The sequence below is a fragment of the Diplotaxodon limnothrissa genome, linkage group LG20 (genome assembly GCF_057381915.1).
Source record: "Diplotaxodon limnothrissa isolate DT_005_m linkage group LG20, D_limnothrissa_male_GT1.1, whole genome shotgun sequence".
In the NCBI taxonomy this organism is placed as follows: domain Eukaryota; kingdom Metazoa; phylum Chordata; class Actinopteri; order Cichliformes; family Cichlidae; genus Diplotaxodon; species Diplotaxodon limnothrissa.
In genome coordinates, this window is record NC_140615.1 from 8,276,201 (window position 1) to 8,297,445 (window position 21,245).

At 44.5% G+C, this 21,245-nt stretch overlaps 1 protein-coding gene across 1 annotated transcript in view; it reads right to left on the reverse strand.

Annotated features, from left to right (window-relative positions):
• acot7 (acyl-CoA thioesterase 7) overlaps positions 1 to 21,245 on the reverse strand; it is a 57,989-nt gene that overhangs the window by 30,169 nt on the left and 6,575 nt on the right. The window contains exons 4-7 of the mRNA XM_085344550.1: positions 4,489 to 4,580; positions 4,078 to 4,192; positions 2,979 to 2,993; positions 2,327 to 2,413 (exon numbers count right to left, since the gene is read on the reverse strand). Of these exons, the coding sequence (XP_085200676.1) occupies positions 2,327 to 2,413; positions 2,979 to 2,993; positions 4,078 to 4,192; positions 4,489 to 4,580 (309 nt within the window). The remainder of the gene's footprint in view (positions 1 to 2,326; positions 2,414 to 2,978; positions 2,994 to 4,077; positions 4,193 to 4,488; positions 4,581 to 21,245) is intronic.

The window sequence follows — 21,245 nt, forward strand, 5'->3', positions numbered from 1 at the left end:
TATGCTGCCTTTATACAGGCTAGAAACTGGAAAGTAGCCCTGATGGTTGATGGTTGATTTAACATATGTATGGAAGAACTTAGCTGGCAAAATCCACAAAGAGCGTCAAGCCTGAGAAACAGACTTATTTGTTATGGAGTCATTTCCCTCCAGTGCACTGGTACACCAGTATTTATTGTTCCCCCACCTGCAAAATCCCACTTTAACCTCCACCTACACAGAACCTACACAGACATGGGTTACTCTGCCTTTACTTTAACACAAGCATTAACACCAAAAAACAAACACAGTATATATTATATTATATTTATGTCTTTCCTTGCTGCTATCTTCTTCTGCGCCTCTAAATCTGTCTCACTTTGCCCAAACCTGTTTGCCTTACTGTATGTTCTCCACTCTGAGCAGCTGTTTCATCCTCCACAACTCCCTGCAGAATTTTCATACTGTACTGAGGCAGTGAATGGGCTGACCTGTCCCTGCGTTGAATACTAAACAGCATGTCATTCATGCTCTTTGTTTTACTTGCGTGAGAATGACAAAGAAGTCTGACAGACGCAGATGACAAATGGCAGACGGCAACTTGAAAACACTGAGCTCCGAAATGGCTTGTCAGCAGCTGTTAGTGAATCAATCACACAGTGTGAATAAAACTAAAAGCACTTTTAAAATTTCGCTTTCTACTGATTTGAGCAAATAGCAAGTTTTGGTTGTTTTCTTACATTATCTTTGATGTGCACTCACCAGCCTCTTTCTTAGGTACACTTGATCAACTCAATAAACAAAGTATCTTATCAGCTCATTACATAGCAGCAACTCAGTGAATATAGGCATATCAATATTTGAGTATCAGAAAAGTGACTTAACTAACTTTGAACGTGGCACAGCTGTAGGTACTAAACCACTCATCTACTGGGATTTTCCCACACAACCATCTCTAAGGTTTAAAGAGGATGGTCTGAAAAAGAAAAATATCCAGTGAGTGGCAGTACTCTGGAAATGGTCAAACTGCATTGAATTGATAGTCAGGCACCAGTAACTCAAATAACAACCAAGTTATAACCAGGACATGCAGAGGAGCATCTCTAGAGACGCAACAAGCAGTGAAGCCGTGGGCTGTAGCAGCAGAAGATCATACCGGGTGCCACTCCTCTCAGCACTGAACAAGAAACTGAGGCTAAAGTTTGCACAATCTCACCAAAATTGTACAATAGAAAATTGGAAACATGTTGAATTCTCATTTTCTGCTGCAGCATTCAGATGTTAGGGGCAGAATTTGGTGTCAACAACATGAAACCATGGATCCATCCTGCTTGTTTTAGTGCTTCAGGTGATGGTGGTTTAATGGTGCACGAGATATTTTCTTGGCAAACTTTAGGCTCCATCATTTAAATGCCACAACCTACCTGAGTATTGCTCTTGATAGTGAGCATCCTTCTATGACCACAGTGTACCCATCTTCTGATGGCTGCTTCCAGTAGAATAACAAACCATGTCATAAAGCTCAAATCATCTCAAACTAGTTTCTTGAATATAACAGTTAGTTCCCTGTATAGAAATGTTCTCCACAGTCACCAGATCTCAATCCAGTAGAGCACCTTTGTGATGTGGTGGAACAGGATATTCACATCATGGATGTAGAGCCAATAATACTGCAGCAACTGTGTGATGCTGCCATGTAAACATGAACCAAAATCTCTGAGAAATGTTTCCAACACCTTGTTGAATCTATGCCATGAAGAATAACGGCAGCTCTAAAGGCAAAAGGAGGTCCAGCCCAGTACAAGTGAGGTCTACCTTATAAAGTATCCAGTGAATGTGCATAGAATACAGTAGCATCAGCTACTGTTGTGTGTAGGCTCTTCATACAAATGATTAGTAAGCAGCAGTCAACATCCGACCCATTCATTCATGCAATATAGCTTTGGATGCGAAGAAAATATATATGCTTAAGACTGGATTAAGGCTAAGAGGAAGTATGAAGCCTTCATTAGTTTGAACCATGTAATGCTATGTTAATTTGCCCTCTTTGATAGTGTGAAAATGTATTTCTATCTTTAACAGCTTAATAATTTATTCTATAAATGAAGTTTCAGTCATGTCTAATGAGTCATGTGTTTAATAACACTGAGTTTATAGAAGACACATCTAAAAGCCAGACTGTAGTTAACCTAAATCTTCATCAAGAATTTAGTGTGTTTTTTCATGTCCCCTCATGCTGTAGTATAAAAAAATGCTAAATGCTCAGCTCTCAGATACATATTAGTGTATGAAATTAACTGTACAACATTTCATCAGTGAATGTATCTAGAAAAAGAAATAGACTAACCTCCATGAACATAGTCATGTAGTGTACAGTCTGAAGGGCCCACCAGATGAATCAGACTCGACTGGCTAAAGCCAACAGTGTGCTTTTCTGCAAGGCAAACAGACAAACACACATTCAACAGAAAAATAAAAAAATAATAAACAATTTAAGGTAGAGCTTGACGAACAGGGCCATCGTATCATTCAATATAAGCCATTTACCAATATATTGGTACTGATATGTATAACCAGCAGTGACAAATTAAGATTTGAAACAGAAAAGAAAAGGGAAGGATGGGAAAAACACCCTTCGGACATGTTATGTGGAGTGGGTTTGCAGAGTTTGTCCACCAGAGGGCACTCTTGCAACTTCCCCGTTGGCAAGGCACTTAGCAAAGGCACATACACAACTAATCCACAATTTTACTGTTATATTGTGTTAATAATGACTCAAAAACAAGTGCACATAATAAATAAACAGGGAATTATGTTTGTTTTGTGTTTCTGAAAGAAACAAATCTGTCTATCTGTATCAGTCTTAAAATATGTCTGTATCGGTCAGCCTAAAAAAAATTGAATTCATTTAAAAATAAAATGTGTGAGCAAAGCAAGCCAATGCCAACAACACCTTCATGCATAAATAGATTCTGCCATGCTACTTGCTGATCACATACCTTTTGGTGGATCCTCTGATGAAGCAGCGTGACAAAATTAGGGAATTCGATTAGAGTCTTTACAGTTTTAATATGGATGAATACATGTATATAGCACCTAATGATGAATACAATACTTTTAATGCACACCCGTAAATGTAGAACACATGACCACTCAATCCTACAACATGTAAACAAGAAGCAGAGGCCTGACTACTTATAGAAAATACTACAAAAGAAGAAACATAAAAGTAGAAGAAGAAAATAAAACAGATGTCTTTGCCTGGACATTTAGTGAGAGTGGTGCTGAAACTGGTGAGATCAGAGTGTGAATGTTAGATTGAAAGCACTTAAACGGAGAAATAATTGTTGGTATGAATGGATGAATGAGCCATGTTGTGTGAAGCACTTTAAGTCATCAAGTGGAGTAAAAAAGCGAAATATAAGAACCAGCCAATTTGCCATTCGTGTGTGAAGACAGTCAAAGTAAAACACATACTTTAGTGGCTCTGAAAAAAATCGGCTTAGGAGGTGTCTTTAAAGCTAACTCAAGAGGGTATCACCCCCTGCCAGAGAAAGAAAGCCTCAGAAATGAGAAAAGAAGTGCCCACGCAGCAGTGTTTCCAAATGGATCCATTTCTGAGTTCTTCAAGTGCTCTTGTGAGGATGCTAGGGCCCACGTGTTTACATGTTAAATGTTTAAATGTATTCCTGTGGACGCGCTCTGAGAGCACTCCAGGGATTCTTCACTTGCTTGATTTATCATTGTTTTATCTTGATATTCAGCAATAATATCTCTGTGTTTTAACTTTGAAAAAAGCATTTGCTTTTGACTTCCTGCTGCAGCTCAGCATGAATTCATGGTGCCAGCAGTGAAAATACATCAAAAAACTAATTGCTTCTCCCGTCACTGCATTAATTGGGCAACAACAAAGATGGCTGTACAGTATTTTTAGTATTTTTATGGCATACTATTAGCAAACCCCATGAGGGAGGAAATGGAAGAAATTTCACTCATATCTGCATCATCACTGAAAACTTGTAAGATAGGGAAACGACTTCTATAGCTGTGGTTTTGTATCTGCAAACTGATATGGGACCCTGAGCTTGAATATATTACCTGGGTTGGGTGGAGATGGCATCATCTCTTCAGGCCTCGCCTTGGTCTCCAATCTCTCCATCTTCTGAGCCTCATAGCGCTTCCTGCCCTCCTCCTCTTGTTCAGCACTAGCATACTGTAGAAAGAATATATTCAACATGCTGAACACTTGTGCATAGATCCACTCGAACACCACTCTCTGCACAAATGCACGAGGAGTACAGCAAAGAATTGCAACAAGCAGGTATTCAAAACAAAGATGAGTGAAAGGGACTTTTCACATTGTTAAATGTCAGTCATTTCTATCTTGACCATATAGCCTTGCTCGTGTCATTTTAGATGTGGGGCTGGGGGAAGGTGGGTGGAAAGGTCACTGAGACACAGAGAAGCTGCCACAATTTTAAGATGCAAGCAATTTGAGTTTCCATGTACCTTGATGGGTGGCACCTCCATGATCTTGTCAACATTTTGCAGAGAGCAGGGGACGTACCACAGCGCTGCCTTGTTGGCCAGCTTTTTGGCACCTGCAGTCACAGAGAAAAGGTTGAGTACTTGTCCTAGGGAAAATGTCAGGGAACGCGTCATTTCTACCAAATGAAGAAGCAACGTTTTTGTGACCATAATCTAATTGGCGAGAAATTTTGACATCTTGTCTTTCAAATAAAACAACAATGGAGCAAAGAATTTTGAAACGGCTGTTGTCAAAACAGACACTTTTATTAATACCACAATAAAGGCCACTTCAGTTTTTAACAAGTCAATTGGCGCTGCCTGTTTGCAAAAGATTCGTCTTTCTTGTGAAAAGAAAAGGAGAAGAAAACACTTTCAAACACAATAGTTGTTGCCTGTTCAGAAAACAAGTACTCACAGTCACGTAGCTAGCTAAGCCCGGCGTATCTGTAAATCCTGAATTTTCTGCATTTCAGTGTTGTAATTATGAAACCAATGAAACCATGGCAACTCATTCATCATCAAGTGTCTGCACAAATATGTATGTTGGTTATACCACAGTGTAATGCTTTGGCAGTTGGAGGCTGTAGCACTGACTCTGAATTCCTACAGAAAATTCAGAACGAGATGATCAGAAAACAAAACTCATAGAAGTCACATTACATCGCAATCAGCCAGCAAGGTTGTCATAGTGATATATCTGTTCTACTCTGCCCACACTTTTTCACTTAATTTGCTAACACACACAGAGAGAGAGGGGCTATTTTAGGTTGGCGTTGTTATGGCACGCAGATTAAAGGCAGCATCGGGGCAGCAGGTTGAAGTGAAATTACTGTTTTAAAGGGTTTTTTACCTACAATATCCGATTAACTTTTCAGCTTTCGAGCTTTGAAGTCCTTTTTGAGGCCTGAATGAGCAAAATGTTTTATTGAACGTCTTGCATTTTTATTACGATAACTTGAGTCAAATTTCATAAATGTGCATGACCACAGGCTTAAAAATAAGGCATCTTTACAGCCTTAGAGAAAATATGTCATTTAATATGTGTCTCAGCGGTGAACCAGCTGGGATCTTTGCATGAGGACATGTGAAGTTAAGAGAAGAGAGCTGAGCGAGCAGCTTTTAACAGGCTACTCCTGGGAAAATAGCATTTGCATTTTACACCCGAGTTAAAAACTGTGCAGACAGCCAGGCCTCGTTGCCATGCCAACCATGCTTCTTTCCTCCTCCTCTCATTTGTACCCGCCTTTGTCAGCAACCAGGAAGTTGCCCACAGGAAAAAGGGAGGGATATTTACATATCCTTGACTCTACCCAAGACTGAGTGACTCTACTCTATTATTAGCTACTGATGGACCTTGAAGTGAACTGTGTTTAGGGTGGTGGGAGAAACGAGAGAGAAGCGAGAAGGGAAGAAGAAAGGATGGAAGAACCATTCCCAGTACGACTGATGCCCTTTTTGATCGAAAAGGAACCAGATAACCGGCTTTGAATTTAAAATCCCTCTACATCAAATGGAGACAATGTCAATGTTTGACCATATCCTCGTCCAGGCTGCAACCTTTTATCCTTCACAGTTCATCTACTGAAACAGCACATATTCTTTTGCATCACGCTTACAGGCATAGCACATTTTGAAGGCAAGACAAATTTGAGGCAGACCTTGAAAATACAACAGTTTCACAATGTGCCCCTTAGGGCTAATTATTAGATCTTAAGATAACTCTGCATGCTTTTCTCAGGGACACAAAGTACACATATGATCCCATGCAGTGAAAGTTGTTTATTTTCACTGTTTCTTCAAGATTTTTATGTGCAGTATCAGAAGAAGCAGTCTATGTTCTGCCAAAAACAAAAATAAATTATGCAAAATCTAAAATATACCCTCAGCGCAATTAGAAAGCATTTAGATAACTTTACTTTAGCATTTGTTGTGTATAACGGGGACGTAGGTTAGCATTCACTTCACAACAGGGAGTGTATGAGTTTGAGCCTTTCTGCTGTTTTTTTTACTGTGTTTGGTGATTTTCTTTGCACCCCAGTTTGCTCCCACAGTCCAAAGTACTGCATGTTAGATTAAACATTGATATGTGTACTGTAGGTACAGATATGAGTAAGCTAAAACTTTATGTCATCTGTGAGACTGGAAAAGTGCAGTGGACATGTCAGTTTAGTCCTAAAAGTAGCAATTTATGTAATATAAATCAGTAGGTTTCCTCATATGTAATATGGCCCCCTTGTTAAAGGTATATTTTTTTCTGTCACAACATCAAGGAATAAATAGTGCCCTTAAAGCTGTAAGCTAATGATAGTTATATGAGAGCAGATGGGTGCTGGTGCTGTACGTTTTACGTCCAATGGATTTGATTAGTCGACTAATCGCAAAAATAATCGGTGACTAGTCGACTATCAAAATAATCGTTTGTGGCAGCCCTAATAAATATATAGTGCTACCCTTCAGCCTCCTAGTAGACATACCTGTGTTATAAATGTGAAACTGCTCTGATTTTCAAAAAAGTTGGCCTCTGACCTTGATGTCAAGGTCACTGAGATTTAAGCTTCACATAGATTTTCAGCAGATGCAACCATGGTATTGATTTGAAAATTCTACACAATCACAAACTTGGGTGTCCACAGCGCCTCGCCATATACCAAAGATTAAGAGGTGGGTTTTTTTTTAGGTTTTTTATAAAGATTACAACACAAATAACAATTTTTAAATTGTTATTTGTGTGTGTTTTAAAAAAGAAAGAGGGAGATTGTTAACTTGTTATTTTCTGTTATATCGCGAGAGTACTGTTGCCTGCGGTGTGTTGTTCTTATTGTGGGTGAGCGGAAAAACATGACGTAAGGAATAAAGTGCTTGAAGTGAGACTATGACGTTGTGTATTTTGACTTTACAATATTCTTTTATTCACCATATCACTGAAATGTGGGAGAATCCACTGCAGAAAGATCAATGCTTTAAGTTTTAATGATCCAGTCAGAAAAGATGATTCTAAAAGTCATCAACTGACTCCAAAAGCCCAGATCTGAACCACCTGTCTGCTGAAAACAAATGCACCAATCAAACAGAAGCCTGAATTTCATGGGCCAATCGGAATGCTTGATCTAGTTGTCCAGGACTAACTACTGACATACTATTACTCTGTGGCCAAACCCTGCCAAATCTGCCTCGGTGCACCTGTTGAACGACTGCTTCTAAATCCAAGACCCTAACTCCCATCAAAATCATTTTCAAACGGTGACGATCCCGAGGACCTGTTCTATACAACAGTGTGTTCTTCATGTTCCTGCTGTCAAAACCTTGGCCACAGGAGCAATTTAAAAAGTGAGGTCTTTCCTGCTGTTGAGACAAACTCCTGTCTGAAAATATAATGTATTTCTATGGGTCGGTTATCCCTCCACTTGGATCCACACAGTTTAAAAATGTTTACATCTCTGAGCTTTGAAAGACATGCTGTTGGAAAGACAACAACGATAAGATAAGATAAGATAAGATAAGATAAGATAAGATAAGATAAGATAGAACTTTATTAATCCCTCGGGTGGGTTCCTCTGGGAAATTCGACTTCCAAAAAAAAGCACAGCAACGACCGAAGTTACAGTTACAGAATTGTTATATATATATATATGTATATATATATATATATATATATATATATATAAATATATATATATATAGATATATATATATAGATATATATATATATATATATATATATATATACACACACACACACACACACACACACACACATATATAAATACAGAGACAAATATAAATAAAATAAACAGCTTAGTTGTTCCCCCCTCCTTTGTCCTCCTGTTTCCTGTTTCCCCTCCCTCTCCCCTCCAGAGAGGAGTTAAACAGTCTGATGGCGTGTGGGACAAAGGAGTTTTTAAGTCTGTTAGTTCTTGTCTTGGGGAGAAGCAACCTGTCACTGAACAGACTCTTCTGATTGTTTATGGCCGTGTGCAGAGGATGCCCAGCATTGTTCATAATGTCCAGCAGTTTCTTTAATGTCCTTTTCTCTGCCACTGTCACCAGAGTGTCCAGCTTCATGCCGACCACAGAGCCAGCCTTCCTGATCAGTTTCTCCAGCCTGGATGAGTCCTTCTTTGCTGTGCTGCTCCCCCAGCACACCTCAGCATAGAAAAGTACTCCAGCAACCACCGACTGGTAAAACATCCTCAGGAGCTTCCTGCAGATGTTAAAAGACCTCAGCCTCCTGAGGAAGTACAGTCGGCTTTGGGCTTTTTTATACAGGTGCTCTGTGTTGCATGACCAGTCCAGTTTATTGTCCACCCACAGCCCGAGGTACTTGTACTTGTTGACCACCTCCACCTCCTCCTCCTCTATCTGAACCGGCAGTGGACCTTCTCTGGACCTCCCGAAGTCCACAACCAGTTCCTTAGTCTTTGAGGTGTTGAGTTGCAGGTGGTTTGTGTGACTCCATGCGTGAGGGTAAAATGATGGCTGTAGAGCAAACACTGTGCACACAGCAGCAGTTGAAACCAAGGTTATTATCGTTAACGAAAACTAACGAAATAACAAAAACTAGAAGTGAAAAAACATTTTCGTTAACGGAAATAAAAATAAAATCAAAAAAAGGAAAACTAACAAAAACTGTAATGAGTGTTCACAAAACTAACTAAAATTAACTGAATTTATAGCAAAAATGTGTTTAGTTTTTATTGATGTGTGCGTGTCATACAATAGTCAAGGGTGAAAATGAAGTTTAATTTCCAGATTTTTTTCTTGCTGTCTAATTATGCCAGCAGGTGGCAAGTACGTTAGTCGAGTCGTCTGTGTTGCTGCTCCGTCCACGCGCAGAATCATGTCAGGAAAAGTCGGGAGAAAGCGCCAGAGTCCAATTTGGGATTACTTTGAATATGACTGTGTTTTGGATAAAGCAAGTGTCTTGTAGTGGAAAGAGACAAATTATGAGGGACATTTCTAAAGGGAAAAAAATCCCACAAACCTTAAAGTGCGCTTGAAAAGCTCACACAAGAAGGCTCACCTAGCTTACCTTGAGAAGGTAAGGGAGCACACTCAACCCTCATCCCCAGAAACAGACGCTAACCCCAGGCAAGGCAGCGTGATGCATCCCGAGACAACAGGACTGGGATATCTACATAACTGTGTGAGTCAATTGCCTTCAAAAAGTTCATCAATTCACTTGAACCAAAAATTATGAACACCCGGTGCTGCAAGAGTTAATAGTCTCATTGGGGCCAAGATATACATTTTATAGTTGCCTGGTATCAATGGTTGTTCATCTGCCTTTATTTATTTATTTATTTATTTATTTAAAGAACCCATAGGTGGGAATGTGAGTTGTCTGTCTCTGCGTGTTAGCCCTGCGACAGACAGGCGACCTGTCCAGGGTGCAGGGTATGGTAGCTGGAATAGCAACATACCCAAGGATAAGCAGAAGAGAATGACTGATATGATGAAACTGGGATTTTGTTACACTTAATTATTGCAAACACAACTAAAACTGTAACTGAAACTAATCAAAACTAAACTGAAACTAAGGATTTTCAAAAAAATAAAAACTAAACTAAACTAGCAAGCAATTGGTAAAAACTAATTAAAACTGATATAAAATTGAAAATCTGAAGTCAAAACTAAATAAAAATAAAAACTAATGAAAATTGCAAAACTATTAAAACCCTGGTTGAAACACACGCTTACCAGCATTCACACTAATAAAGAATAACAGTGTTGTCATTGTTGATTTTGTGTCTTCACCCTGAGTCCATCTCCTGCCAAGCTGCTGATGAGCTGACCGATAAGTAAATCTTATCCTGGATCTTATCCTCTGCATCCTTACCCTATCACCTCTGCGTCCCATAGGGCGCCAGCCTGCCCTGTTGAAACACTATTTTTTTTCAGTGTTTCAACTGAAAAAAATAGAATGCCTTTGATCCTTTGTTATGTCATAATCTTGCTGAGAGGCAAAGCCCATAAATAGGGGCTTTGCTCTGTTAAACTTTAGTGCTTAACGGACGTAGACCTGACAGCAACCAAAACCCTTTTGGAAAGTTTTGAGAGAATTTCACGTTTCTCAGCAATTCACCGATCAAGCCGACACATTCCACCATGTCAGCTAACCCATCCTTCAGCTCAGATGAGCTTGAAATAGTTAAAGGGAGCATTTTGGGAAACCACTACAAGGTAGAGGCTTTCCTTGGAGAAGGGGGCTTTGGTATTGTAGCCAAATGCCGTGATACCAAAACCAACCAAGCTGTGGCTATTAAAGTCAACAGGAACCACCCTGATACTCTGCAACAGGCAAAACTGGAAATTTTCATCCTGGAGCAGCTGAGAAGGTTGGATCCAGATGCCGCCAACATTGTTAAATGGAACGGCTTTTTCCATGACGGAGAGCGGGTCTGCTTAAACTTTGAAATCCTTGATCAATGCCTGTGGGACTACATACGGGACCGGAAAAACCAGGGTCTCCCCATAAGCGAAGTTAGGCCAATTTTACATCAACTCACAAATGCCCTGTCACACCTAGGTTCTGTGGGAATAGTGCACGCTGACCTCAAACCTGGAAACATCATGGTTGTTAACCGCCATGAGTCTCCAGTCAAAGTCAGACTTATAGACTTTGACCTCGCATGTCCTGTTTCTGCAGTGAATCCTAGTGATTGTGTGGGGACGGTTGGTTATAGTGCACCTGAGGTTATGCTTGGCCTTCCTTATAATGAAGCAGCTGACATGTGGTCTTTGGGGCTGATAGCTGTGGAACTTGGTACAGGGGTGCCACTCTACCCTGGAAATGGAGAATATGATGTTTTGAAATTCATCATAGAGACTCAAGGACAGCCACTAGATCATGTTCTGGACTCTGGCGTGTACACTGAAGACTATTTCATTGAAGACAACTACAACCAACAGCGCTGGACATTTAAGACTGACCAACAATTTCAGTGCGAGACAGGATATGAGTCCCTGGAGACTCGATACATAAAACTTACGCGTCTTGATGACCTCGAACAAGTAATGGTGTTTAGACGAGGACCTGAAAATGGCCAACGTTTATTTGTCAGCTTAATTAAAGGGATGTTGGCCTTGGATGCACACCAGCGGATAACACCCTCGGAGGTTCTCCGGCATCCCTTTTTCAACCCTGGCCTCTCTAAGAGGTTCCCTTGTATTGACATTGAAAGACCATACAGAATCAATCTACAGCATGGCTTCCTCCACCTTGGACAAAAGTGACAAAAACACAAACTGGGGTTGGAAAAGGGTATTAACAGCACTGGAAAAATTCATTAAGCTGCTCCAATAATGATCACTTTGGCTTTTTTCTTTTTTTAAAATTTTCACTCCCCCCACCCCAACCAGTCGCGGCAGATGGCTGTCCCTTCCTGAGCCTGGTTCTGTCGAAGGTTTCTTCCTTTTAGAGGGGAGTTTTTCCTTCCCACTGTTGCTAAATGCTTGCTCATAGGGAATCGTCTGATTGTTGGGGTGGCCAAAACTCTAGGGGAACTAGCAATTCTTGTGAAAATTTAAAAAAAAAAAAAGCCTGCCAATATTCAAAGCGGAGCAGCAGACACCTTACCATCACATCAGTCCTTCAATCAGACCAAAAACACCATGTTAACAGAAATAAATTCAATACAAATTGGAAATAAATTGCCTAATAATTGTTGTTTTTGATTGTTTATAAATATTAGGGCTGCCACGATTAATCGACTAGTCACGATTACGTCGACTATTAAAATCGTCGACGACTAATTTAATAGTCGACGCGTCGTTTGAAGCTTTGTAAGATCCCAAAAGACGCAGGAATAAGTAGTAGGATTTAAGAGTGTAATAACGCACTGAAACAGAAGATGGCAGCACTGCATGTACAAGGATGCCAGCTGCCGTTAAACCCCGAAGAAGAAGAAGCTGTGTCCCAGAATTCATAGCGCAGCCCAGGTTGTCACTACCCGATCCGTACCGGAAACCCGATCGGTACCCCGCATGCGCGAAAGGTTTCTACTTCCGGTCGTAGCGTTTTACGATAGTTATGGGTCAGAGTATCTGTTAAAATGTTAAGAATAACAAGTATATCTTAAAATGTTTGCAATAATGAAGCATTTCAGTACAATGTAGACAAAAACGAAAAATAAAAAGAAAGTTACGGATCAGGACTCCCCGATCCTTACTGCGCATGTGTAAAGTCTGACCGTACAAATCGGGTCTACCCGATCTGTACCGCGCATGTGCAGATGTTTTCTTCTTCTTCTGTTCGTTTAATGGCAGTTTACTCCCCAGTGTAAGAGGATACCGCCACCTGCTGACCGAGCGAATAAACCCTACTATAAACTGAATTATCGTCATTACAAACGTGTGTTAAATCTGATTTAGCGATAGTCGAGTGTGTTTATGCTTGTCTGTGAGGAGAGGATTGTTGGAATAGTGATGATGATGTGCGCTATCACTGTCAATTGTCAGTAAACACTTAATCTGGCTGATGAATCTACACGTGAGATATTACAAAGTCTGCATTATTAACTCTGTAATTGTCAAGGCTCGGCTATGTGGCAGGCAGGAGGAGGACCCAAACGCAAAACTCACAGACACGGGGATGAACTCAAAATCACAGCTTTAATGCTGGAATGGCAGAACATAGGAAATACAAAACTAAACTGGGAAAAGTAAACTAACATACGCAGAGAGACACAGGGAGATCCACACAACATGAGGGACGACGTCACACTGAACAGAGGGAGACGCAGACAGAAATACACAGAGGGTTAACGAGGGAAGTGGGAACACACGGGGAACACAGGTGACACTGATAATCATAACGAGACAGGGCGGGGTGAACTGAACACTGACGGGAGAGGTGAAACAGGAAGTACAGGAGGAGAGAGAGCACGAGTAGAACACCAACGTAACAGGCAGGGGAGACATGGAATAAACACGAAAGGGGACGAGGGCTCATAAATACATAGAGGGCACACAGGGGGAAGAGAGAGAGCACGGGGAGAACTTAGACATAATGGGCAGGGGAAGCATGGAATAAAATACAAACATACAAGGAAACTAAGAACACTGGGCCAACATGGCCCAGGACCATGACAGTACCCCCCCCTCAAGGGCTGGCTCCAGACAGCCCAAACACCGAAAAACAAAACCAAACAGAAAACAACCCAGGGCGGGCGGCGGGGGCCCAGGACGGAGGGCCCGGAACAGAAAACAAAAGAGCACAGCAAACACCGGAGCCCAAGAAAATAACCCAAACACAGAGCAGTTCAGGGGGCCGACCATGCGGAAGGCAACGGCGGAGACGTGGAAACAGTTCAGGAGGCCGGCCGTGCGCGAGGCAACGGCGGCAACGTGGAAACAGTTCAGGAGGCCGGCCGTGCGCGAGGCAACGGCGGCGGTGAAGGAGACGACGGAGCAGTTCAGGAGGCCGACCGCGCGGGAGGCGGCGGCGACGATGACAGCGCTGGTCCGGGGGCCGGCCGTGCGGAAGGCGACGGCGGCCACTCAGGCGAAGGCGGTCCGGGGGCCGGCCGTGCGGAAGGCGACGGCGGCCACTCAGGCGAAGGCGGTCCGGGGGCCGGCCGTGCGGAAGGCGACGGCGGCCACTCAGGCGATGACGGTGCAGTTCAGGGGCCCGGCCGCGCGGAAGGCAGCGGCGGCGGCTCTCCAGTGTCAGGCGTACTGGCCGAGGCCCGGTGGGCACAGGACCAGTCGAGACGGGACCAGGCGAAGCACAGGCTGAGGCTGCAGCGGACGAAGGCTCTGAGGAGGCTGCAGCGGACGAAGGCTCTGAGGAGGCTGCAGCGGACGAAGGCTCTGAGGAGGCTGGGCCAGACGAGGACGAAGACTCGGAGGCAGGACCAGACGAGGACGAAGACTCGGAGGCCGGGCCAGACGAGGACGAAGACTCGGAGGCCGGGCCAGACGAGGACGAAGACTCTGAGGCCGGGCCAGACGAGGACGAAGACTCTGAGGCTGGGCCCGGAGCTGGACCAGGCGGAGCAGGAGCAGCTGATGCAGAGGCCGGACCGGGCGAGGATGAAGGCTCTGAGGCTGCAGAGGATGAAGGCTCTGAGGCTGCAGAGGATGAAGGCTCTGAGGCTGCAGCGGACGAAGCACAGGCCGGAGCTGCAGCGGACGAAGCACAGGCCGGAGCTGCAGCGGACGAAGCACAGGCCGGAGCTGGACCGGGAGGAGTAGAAGCCAAAGCTGGACCAGGCGTAGCAGAAGCAGAGGCTGGCCCAGGCGACGCTGAAGCAGAGGCTGGCCCAGGCGATGACGAAGACTCGGATGCAGCTGGACCAGGCGACGACGAGGCGGACTCGGATGCAGCTGGACCAGGCGACGACGAGGCGGTCGCAGATGGCGGCTGGACAGGCTCCTCGGGCCCTCCAGCTGATGCGGCGTGAGGCTGAACGGGCCCCTCGGACCCTCCAGCGGAGACAGGAGGCTGAACGGGCCCCTCGGACCCTCCAGCGGAGACAGGAGGCTGAACGGGCCCCTCGGACCCTCCAGCGGAGACAGGAGGCTGAACGGGCCCCTCGGACCCTCCAGCGGAGACGAGGAGGTGCTGGCCGGGCTCACTGGAACCCCCAGCGGACGAGGTAGATGGCGGCGTGGGAGCCGCGGAGTCCTGGATGAGCTCATCCGAGCTTCCAGCAGGAGCTGATGTAGAGCCAGAGAGGTTTGGGACCCCTGGCTGAATGTTAAGCCGAACAGAAGACCGTATTGCTGTCGGGGACTGGGCCAATGGTTCTGGTGCGAGCTGAGCTGCTGGACACACGGGGACCTGAGCTGCTGGACACACGGGGACCTGAGCTGCTGGACACACGGGGACCTGAGCTGCTGGACACACGGGGACCTGAGCTGCTGACGGTGGAGAAGTAAACGACTGCACAGGGGACTGAACTGATGTCTGTAGTAACGGTGGTGGTGAGAGTGGAGTAGGAGTAGATGACTTCACAGGAGAATGAACCAGAGGTGAGTGCACAGGAGACTGAGCTAGAGGTGGTAGTGGTAGTTGAGGGGAAAGTGGAGCTGGTGATTGAGTGGATGACTGTACTAAAGGAGGCTGCACTGGGGACACTGGAGACTGCACTGGGGACACTGGAGACTGCACTGGGGACACTGGAGACTGCACTGGGGAAAGCAGAGCTGCAGGTGACTGCGCTAGAGACTGCAGTGATGGTTGTAGTGGAGGTGTGACGGGTGGAGGAGTGGCTGAAGTGGCTGTGAGTCGGGCGGCTAGTGGCTCAGCTACAGGGTATAGTAACGGCAGGGCTATGGGTTGAATGACTGACTGAGTAGCAGCCTGAGTGGCTGGGTGTAGTGACGGTTGTGGTAGAAGAGAAACAGGTGGTAGTGTGGATGATGGAGCTAAGGGCAACTGAGTGGCAGACCGAACTGATGACTGAAGCGATGGTAGAGGTGAAAATGGAGCTTGTGGTGGAGTTAATGGCTGAGCTAGCGGGGACACAGGAGACTGAACTGAGGGTGGCTGCGAGGGAGCTAACTGAACTGAGGGTGGCTGCGAGGGAGCTAACGGAGCTGTGAAGGGCTGCGAGGGAGCTAACGGAGCTGTGAAGGGCTGCGAGGGAGCTAACGGAGCTGTGAAGGGCTGCGAGGGAGCTAACGGAGCTGTGAAGGGCTGCGAGGGAGCTAACGGAGCTGGGAAGGGCTGCGAGGGAGCTAACGGAGCTGGGAAGGGCTGCGAGGGAGCTAACGGAGCTGGGAAGGGCTGCGAGGGAGCTAACGGAGCTGGGAAGGGCTGCGAGGGAGCTGACTGAGCTGGGAAGGGCTGCGAGGGAGCTGACTGAGCTGGGAAGGGCTGCGAGGGAGCTGACTGAGCTGGGAAGGGCTGCGAGGGAGCTGACTGAGCTGGGAAGGGCTGCGAGGGAGCTGACTGAGCTGGGAAGGGCTGCGAGGGAGCTGACTGAGCTGGGAAGGGCTGCGAGGGAGCTGACCGAGCTGGAAGTAGCTGCGAGGGAGCCGACTGAGCTTCTGGTAGCACAGCAGGTGAATTAGAAGGCCGAATGTCCGGCTGAGGGGTGGCGCGTCGGCGGCGTGAATGCCGTTTTTTCCCCGCAGATGGCTCCAAAGGGCCGGGAAAAACCACATCCGGCCGGTGAAACTGACGCGGCTGCTCCAGGGTGGCTGTTGTCTGTTGCTGCTGGGCCAAGTCTGATATTTCCCGAGTTCGCGCCGCCTCCCGGGCTTCATTCAAATTGGCCAATAAGTCCAAACATCCTCTGACCTGGCGGAGATGAGAATTTCCTTTGAGGATTGCTTCGATAGCATTTATCCCCACAATCTTTGCCCTTGTATTGGAAGTGTGGGTTATCCACTCGACTAGGCGTTGGACACGTATCAGATCGCTCTCCCCGGGTAAGTCTGCTGGGTCCATGTTGTGGTGACGTCGTACTGTCAAGGCTCGGCTGTGTGGCAGGCAGGAGGAGGACCCAAACGCAAAACTCACAGACACGGGGATGAACTCAAAATCACAGCTTTAATGCTGGAATGGCAGAACATAGGAAATACAAAACTAAACTGGGAAAAGTAAACTAACATACGCAGAGAGACACAGGGAGATCCACACAACATGAGGGACGACGTCACACTGAACAGAGGGAGACGCAGACAGAAATACACAGAGGGTTAACGAGGGAAGTGGGAACACACGGGGAACACAGGTGACACTGATAATCATAACGAGACAGGGCGGGGTGAACTGAACACTGACGGGAGAGGTGAAACAGGAAGTACAGGAGGAGAGAGAGCACGAGTAGAACACCAACGTAACAGGCAGGGGAGACATGGAATAAACACGAAAGGGGACGAGGGCTCATAAATACATAGAGGGCACACAGGGGGAAGAGAGAGAGCACGGGGAGAACTTAGACATAATGGGCAGGGGAAGCATGGAATAAAATACAAACATACAAGGAAACTAAGAACACTGGGCCAACATGGCCCAGGACCATGACAGTAATTAGGCGCCATTCTTCTTATTTTACGGCGCTGTTGCTCAATCGGGGGACGCTCTCTGTTGAGGAGAAAAGCATGAATTTCTTTGTATACGGATTATCCATTGTTTAAATGTCCCGGGCAGTCGAAAAGGAGGCAGAGCTGTTGAGAAATGCTAGGAGCTAACTGGGCGCTAACCGTACCATTCAAATATATTGAATGTCGCAATGTTGGCAAAGAGAGGAAGTGACGTAAGATTTGCGCATGCGGGGTACCGATCGGGTTTCCGGTACGGATCGGGTAGTGACACAGCTCAGTTTCCAACAATGGCGGCAGCTAGTTAGTTTTAATATTACTCTTATTATTCTTTTTGGGTCACAAAATAAAGTTTAACATATTTTCAGGCGAGAATGTAGCTGTGTAAACTTCAAATATCTGCTCAGTTTATCAAGACACCACATACTTTCAAAAGCGCTCCGACGTTTTCGGAGACGTCTGTTACCCACTAGCACGATAGCTAGCTGGGGGAAAGGCTCACTAGAGCCCGTGAGAACACCGGACTCCTGGCATATCGTTTTCAAACCCACCGCCGTCTTTCGCTACTCAGGTTAAACATGATATATAAGTCACTTAGATAACTTGTTATGTTTTTGTTTGGCTTTTTTTAGTATTTTATTTGTTCCTGAGTGAATCGGTTTGGCTGAGATTAAAGTTAAAGTTTTTACACAGCTGAATAAACATCAAGCAAACAACTGATCATCAGAAGTGTGAGATGCTCGAGAATTTACTCCGGTGTCCTGTTATATTTTAGATAGCAAGGAGTTTATTAAACTTCAGCGAAACAATCTGCAAATTTCATTAAAATTTAATAAACTATCATTTTGTCTTTATTTTTAGTTAGCACATACCTTAAACACTTAAGTTTAAGACTGTTCTTTGTAGGCAGGCACCAATCACTACCCACTGTCAAGGGTACAACCGTAGACGACACAGCCCCACTGACGAGCTGAAGCAGCCTTTAAGTTGCTTTTTAAGGTCAGTATCGTCTGACTGTTTGCATGTAAAAGTGACCATTACTAGAAAAGTGGTTGATTTTGACACGTGTCTACAGACTCACAAAAGCTGGGTCTGAACTAGCAGGAGGAACAGCTTGCTTACTTAGTTTGGATTTACGAATTGCAGAATAGGAAGATTTTTGGCTCCATGAACCATGGGCACAAATCTGCTCTGTCAAATTTCTACACTCTGCGCTAACGGATCTCGCTTGACTTTGGGGATGATTTTTCAAGTTCAGGCAGTGACAGCTTTGGAACAAGGGCCTGCATAAATGGTAAAAGGCATTATGACAGCTGAGAGAAATGGCACCTAGCAGTGGCAGGCACCTTTTTTCCCCCCTCCAATATATATGGGGTGTCAGTGGAGGAAGACCAGTGCAGCGGTGCAGTGAGTGCTTTAATGTGCAAAATTGCAATTGCCTGTGCAAGAAAGGACATTGCACGTGATACAAGCCAACTAGTATCACTTGGCTCTTCTTACAGGAGTATAACATCACTAAAAGGACAGCTTCACCTTCTGAAGAGACAGGCAAAAATAAAAACCCTCATTATGGAACAAGAATCCAATAGGTGTTGTTTTGTAAGTACTACACAGACACTCTTTTAGCATAACATGCAGCAGCATTTAAAACACTAAGCTGTGTCACATTTAATTAGAAATAAGAGCATTTTGGTGTTGATCTCACGGCTCACATGGGTGCTTATGTTGGTGGGGGTGGTAGGGGACAACGTCCCTCCAGCATGACTCATACATCTTCCAGTTCCTTTAATCTAAGTTTAAGGCATCAATCAGGACTTCATAGTAAAATTCACACTTTCTGTTCAAATGAAAACCTTTTAGGCAGTCCCAGTCTGACAACCTCAGTGTGTGTGTAATTTCTCACCTTTCCTGCTCTTCCTTCCTGTCCTTTACCCGATATCTTTCCTTTTTTTTTCACCATGAGCTATTTCACTTGATTTGTGTCTTTTACTGATTCACCTCTGTGCTCTCCCCTTGGTCTCTTACTCACTCGCCTTAATTCTCTCTCGAAGCAGAAAAAAGACCCTGTTTTCTTTTCTCCTTCCTGAACAGCCTGTTCCAGGCTCTGAGACAGTGCAGAGGGGATCGTTCTTGGTACTTGATCCCCATGATCAAAACCACAGATTTTCCATTGTGCTCAGCCAAGGCTCCATTACTTTTAATAATACTACATTCCCTCTCTGGGGAATGTTACAGCCTGATAGGAATAGATTAAATCATGGCAGCAGCGGAGTTTCTAACAGTGCTTTCTGAGTGAGGATTATCTGATACTCAATGTAAACTTTTTTTTAATATTTGTTTGTGCTTAGCACACTGAATTGAACATCGTTACTGCGAGGACCTCTCTTCTCAATCAAAATAAAGATCTGGAAAATCCAGCTGTGAGACAAAAAGCTTCTGCACAGTTGACAGACTCCATTGTGAGTCCACATAAACAACTCCCTGTTAAACTAAACTAACCTTCATTTTCTTGTAGCATCATGTTTTTAAAAAAAAAAGTAAGAGATGCCTTCATATCAAACCAGTCTTGTGCTTTATTGTTAAGGGTTTTTGTGTGGTATTTTTAAGTATATTGTTTTCTGTGTTAGATTTAAACATATTTTCTTCATATAAATATATTAATGACAATTACGCTATTACAAAAAAAAAGCATGATCGTTTTTTTTTTATGTTGCTGAGCTGAATTTAAAGCTAAAACAATCAATTTTAGATGTGTTTGTATGTTCTCTGAGGATGTGCAGTTCTGTGACCTACCAGGACAGGAACTATCATGGTTACAACATTTTAAGCATCAAACCCACAATGCTGCGCTCTCAGCTCTCTCCCTGCTCATGTGTGTTGAACAGGAGGGATTTGTGTATGTCGTGTTCATGTGAATGTGCGCCAGAGTGCAACACAAGTAGCATTGCATATATATATATGCGAGTCCCATGAGTGACTGAGCACAAGCACATTATATGAATGTACAGAGCGCACGTGTGTATGTGTGTGTGTGTGCATGTGTGTGTGTGCGTGTATGTGCACATTCTATAAAGTGGCGAGTGTTTGTGTGTGTGTGAGAGAGTGTGGCATTTCATTATGTATGTGTATTCTCACATCTGCAAATCTGCACGTGCTGTAGTGTGTGTAGGTCTGACTGTGAGTGTGCATGTGTATGTTAGTACGCATGCGCAATCCCCCCAGCAGGGACAATCATCACGGCTCGTGCCCACAGTAGGCAGCCTTACCCTGAGGGTCTGTGACTGAGGCCTGCCTGACGAGATGCTGCCTGACTGACTGTGGAACCTGGATGATTGCCTCCTCCACATACACACGCGCGCACACACACACACACACACACATACATATTAAATAAATGCAAAGATCCTTGCACAAAGAGTGCAAGATACAAGGAGCATGCACATTAACATCTGCACAGAGCTAAAAAAGCATGCACGGCTGCACAAATGCACACCCTGTGATGTACACCAGAAAATACACAAAGTGCATAATCTGGTCTACAACTGGTAAAATCCTTTGTTCTGTATTCCTGTTTTAAGCAATCCATCAATCTTCTGCCTTGGAAAAGAGCTGGTCGGGAATATGTAAAACCTGCCAGTCCTGTCTCGGTATGTGTTCTCTTTTAGCAAGAAGGAAACTGTGCTCATTCAGTGTGGGTGTGAGAACACGTAGGTGTGTGATTTCTTTTTCTGTGTCTACATATG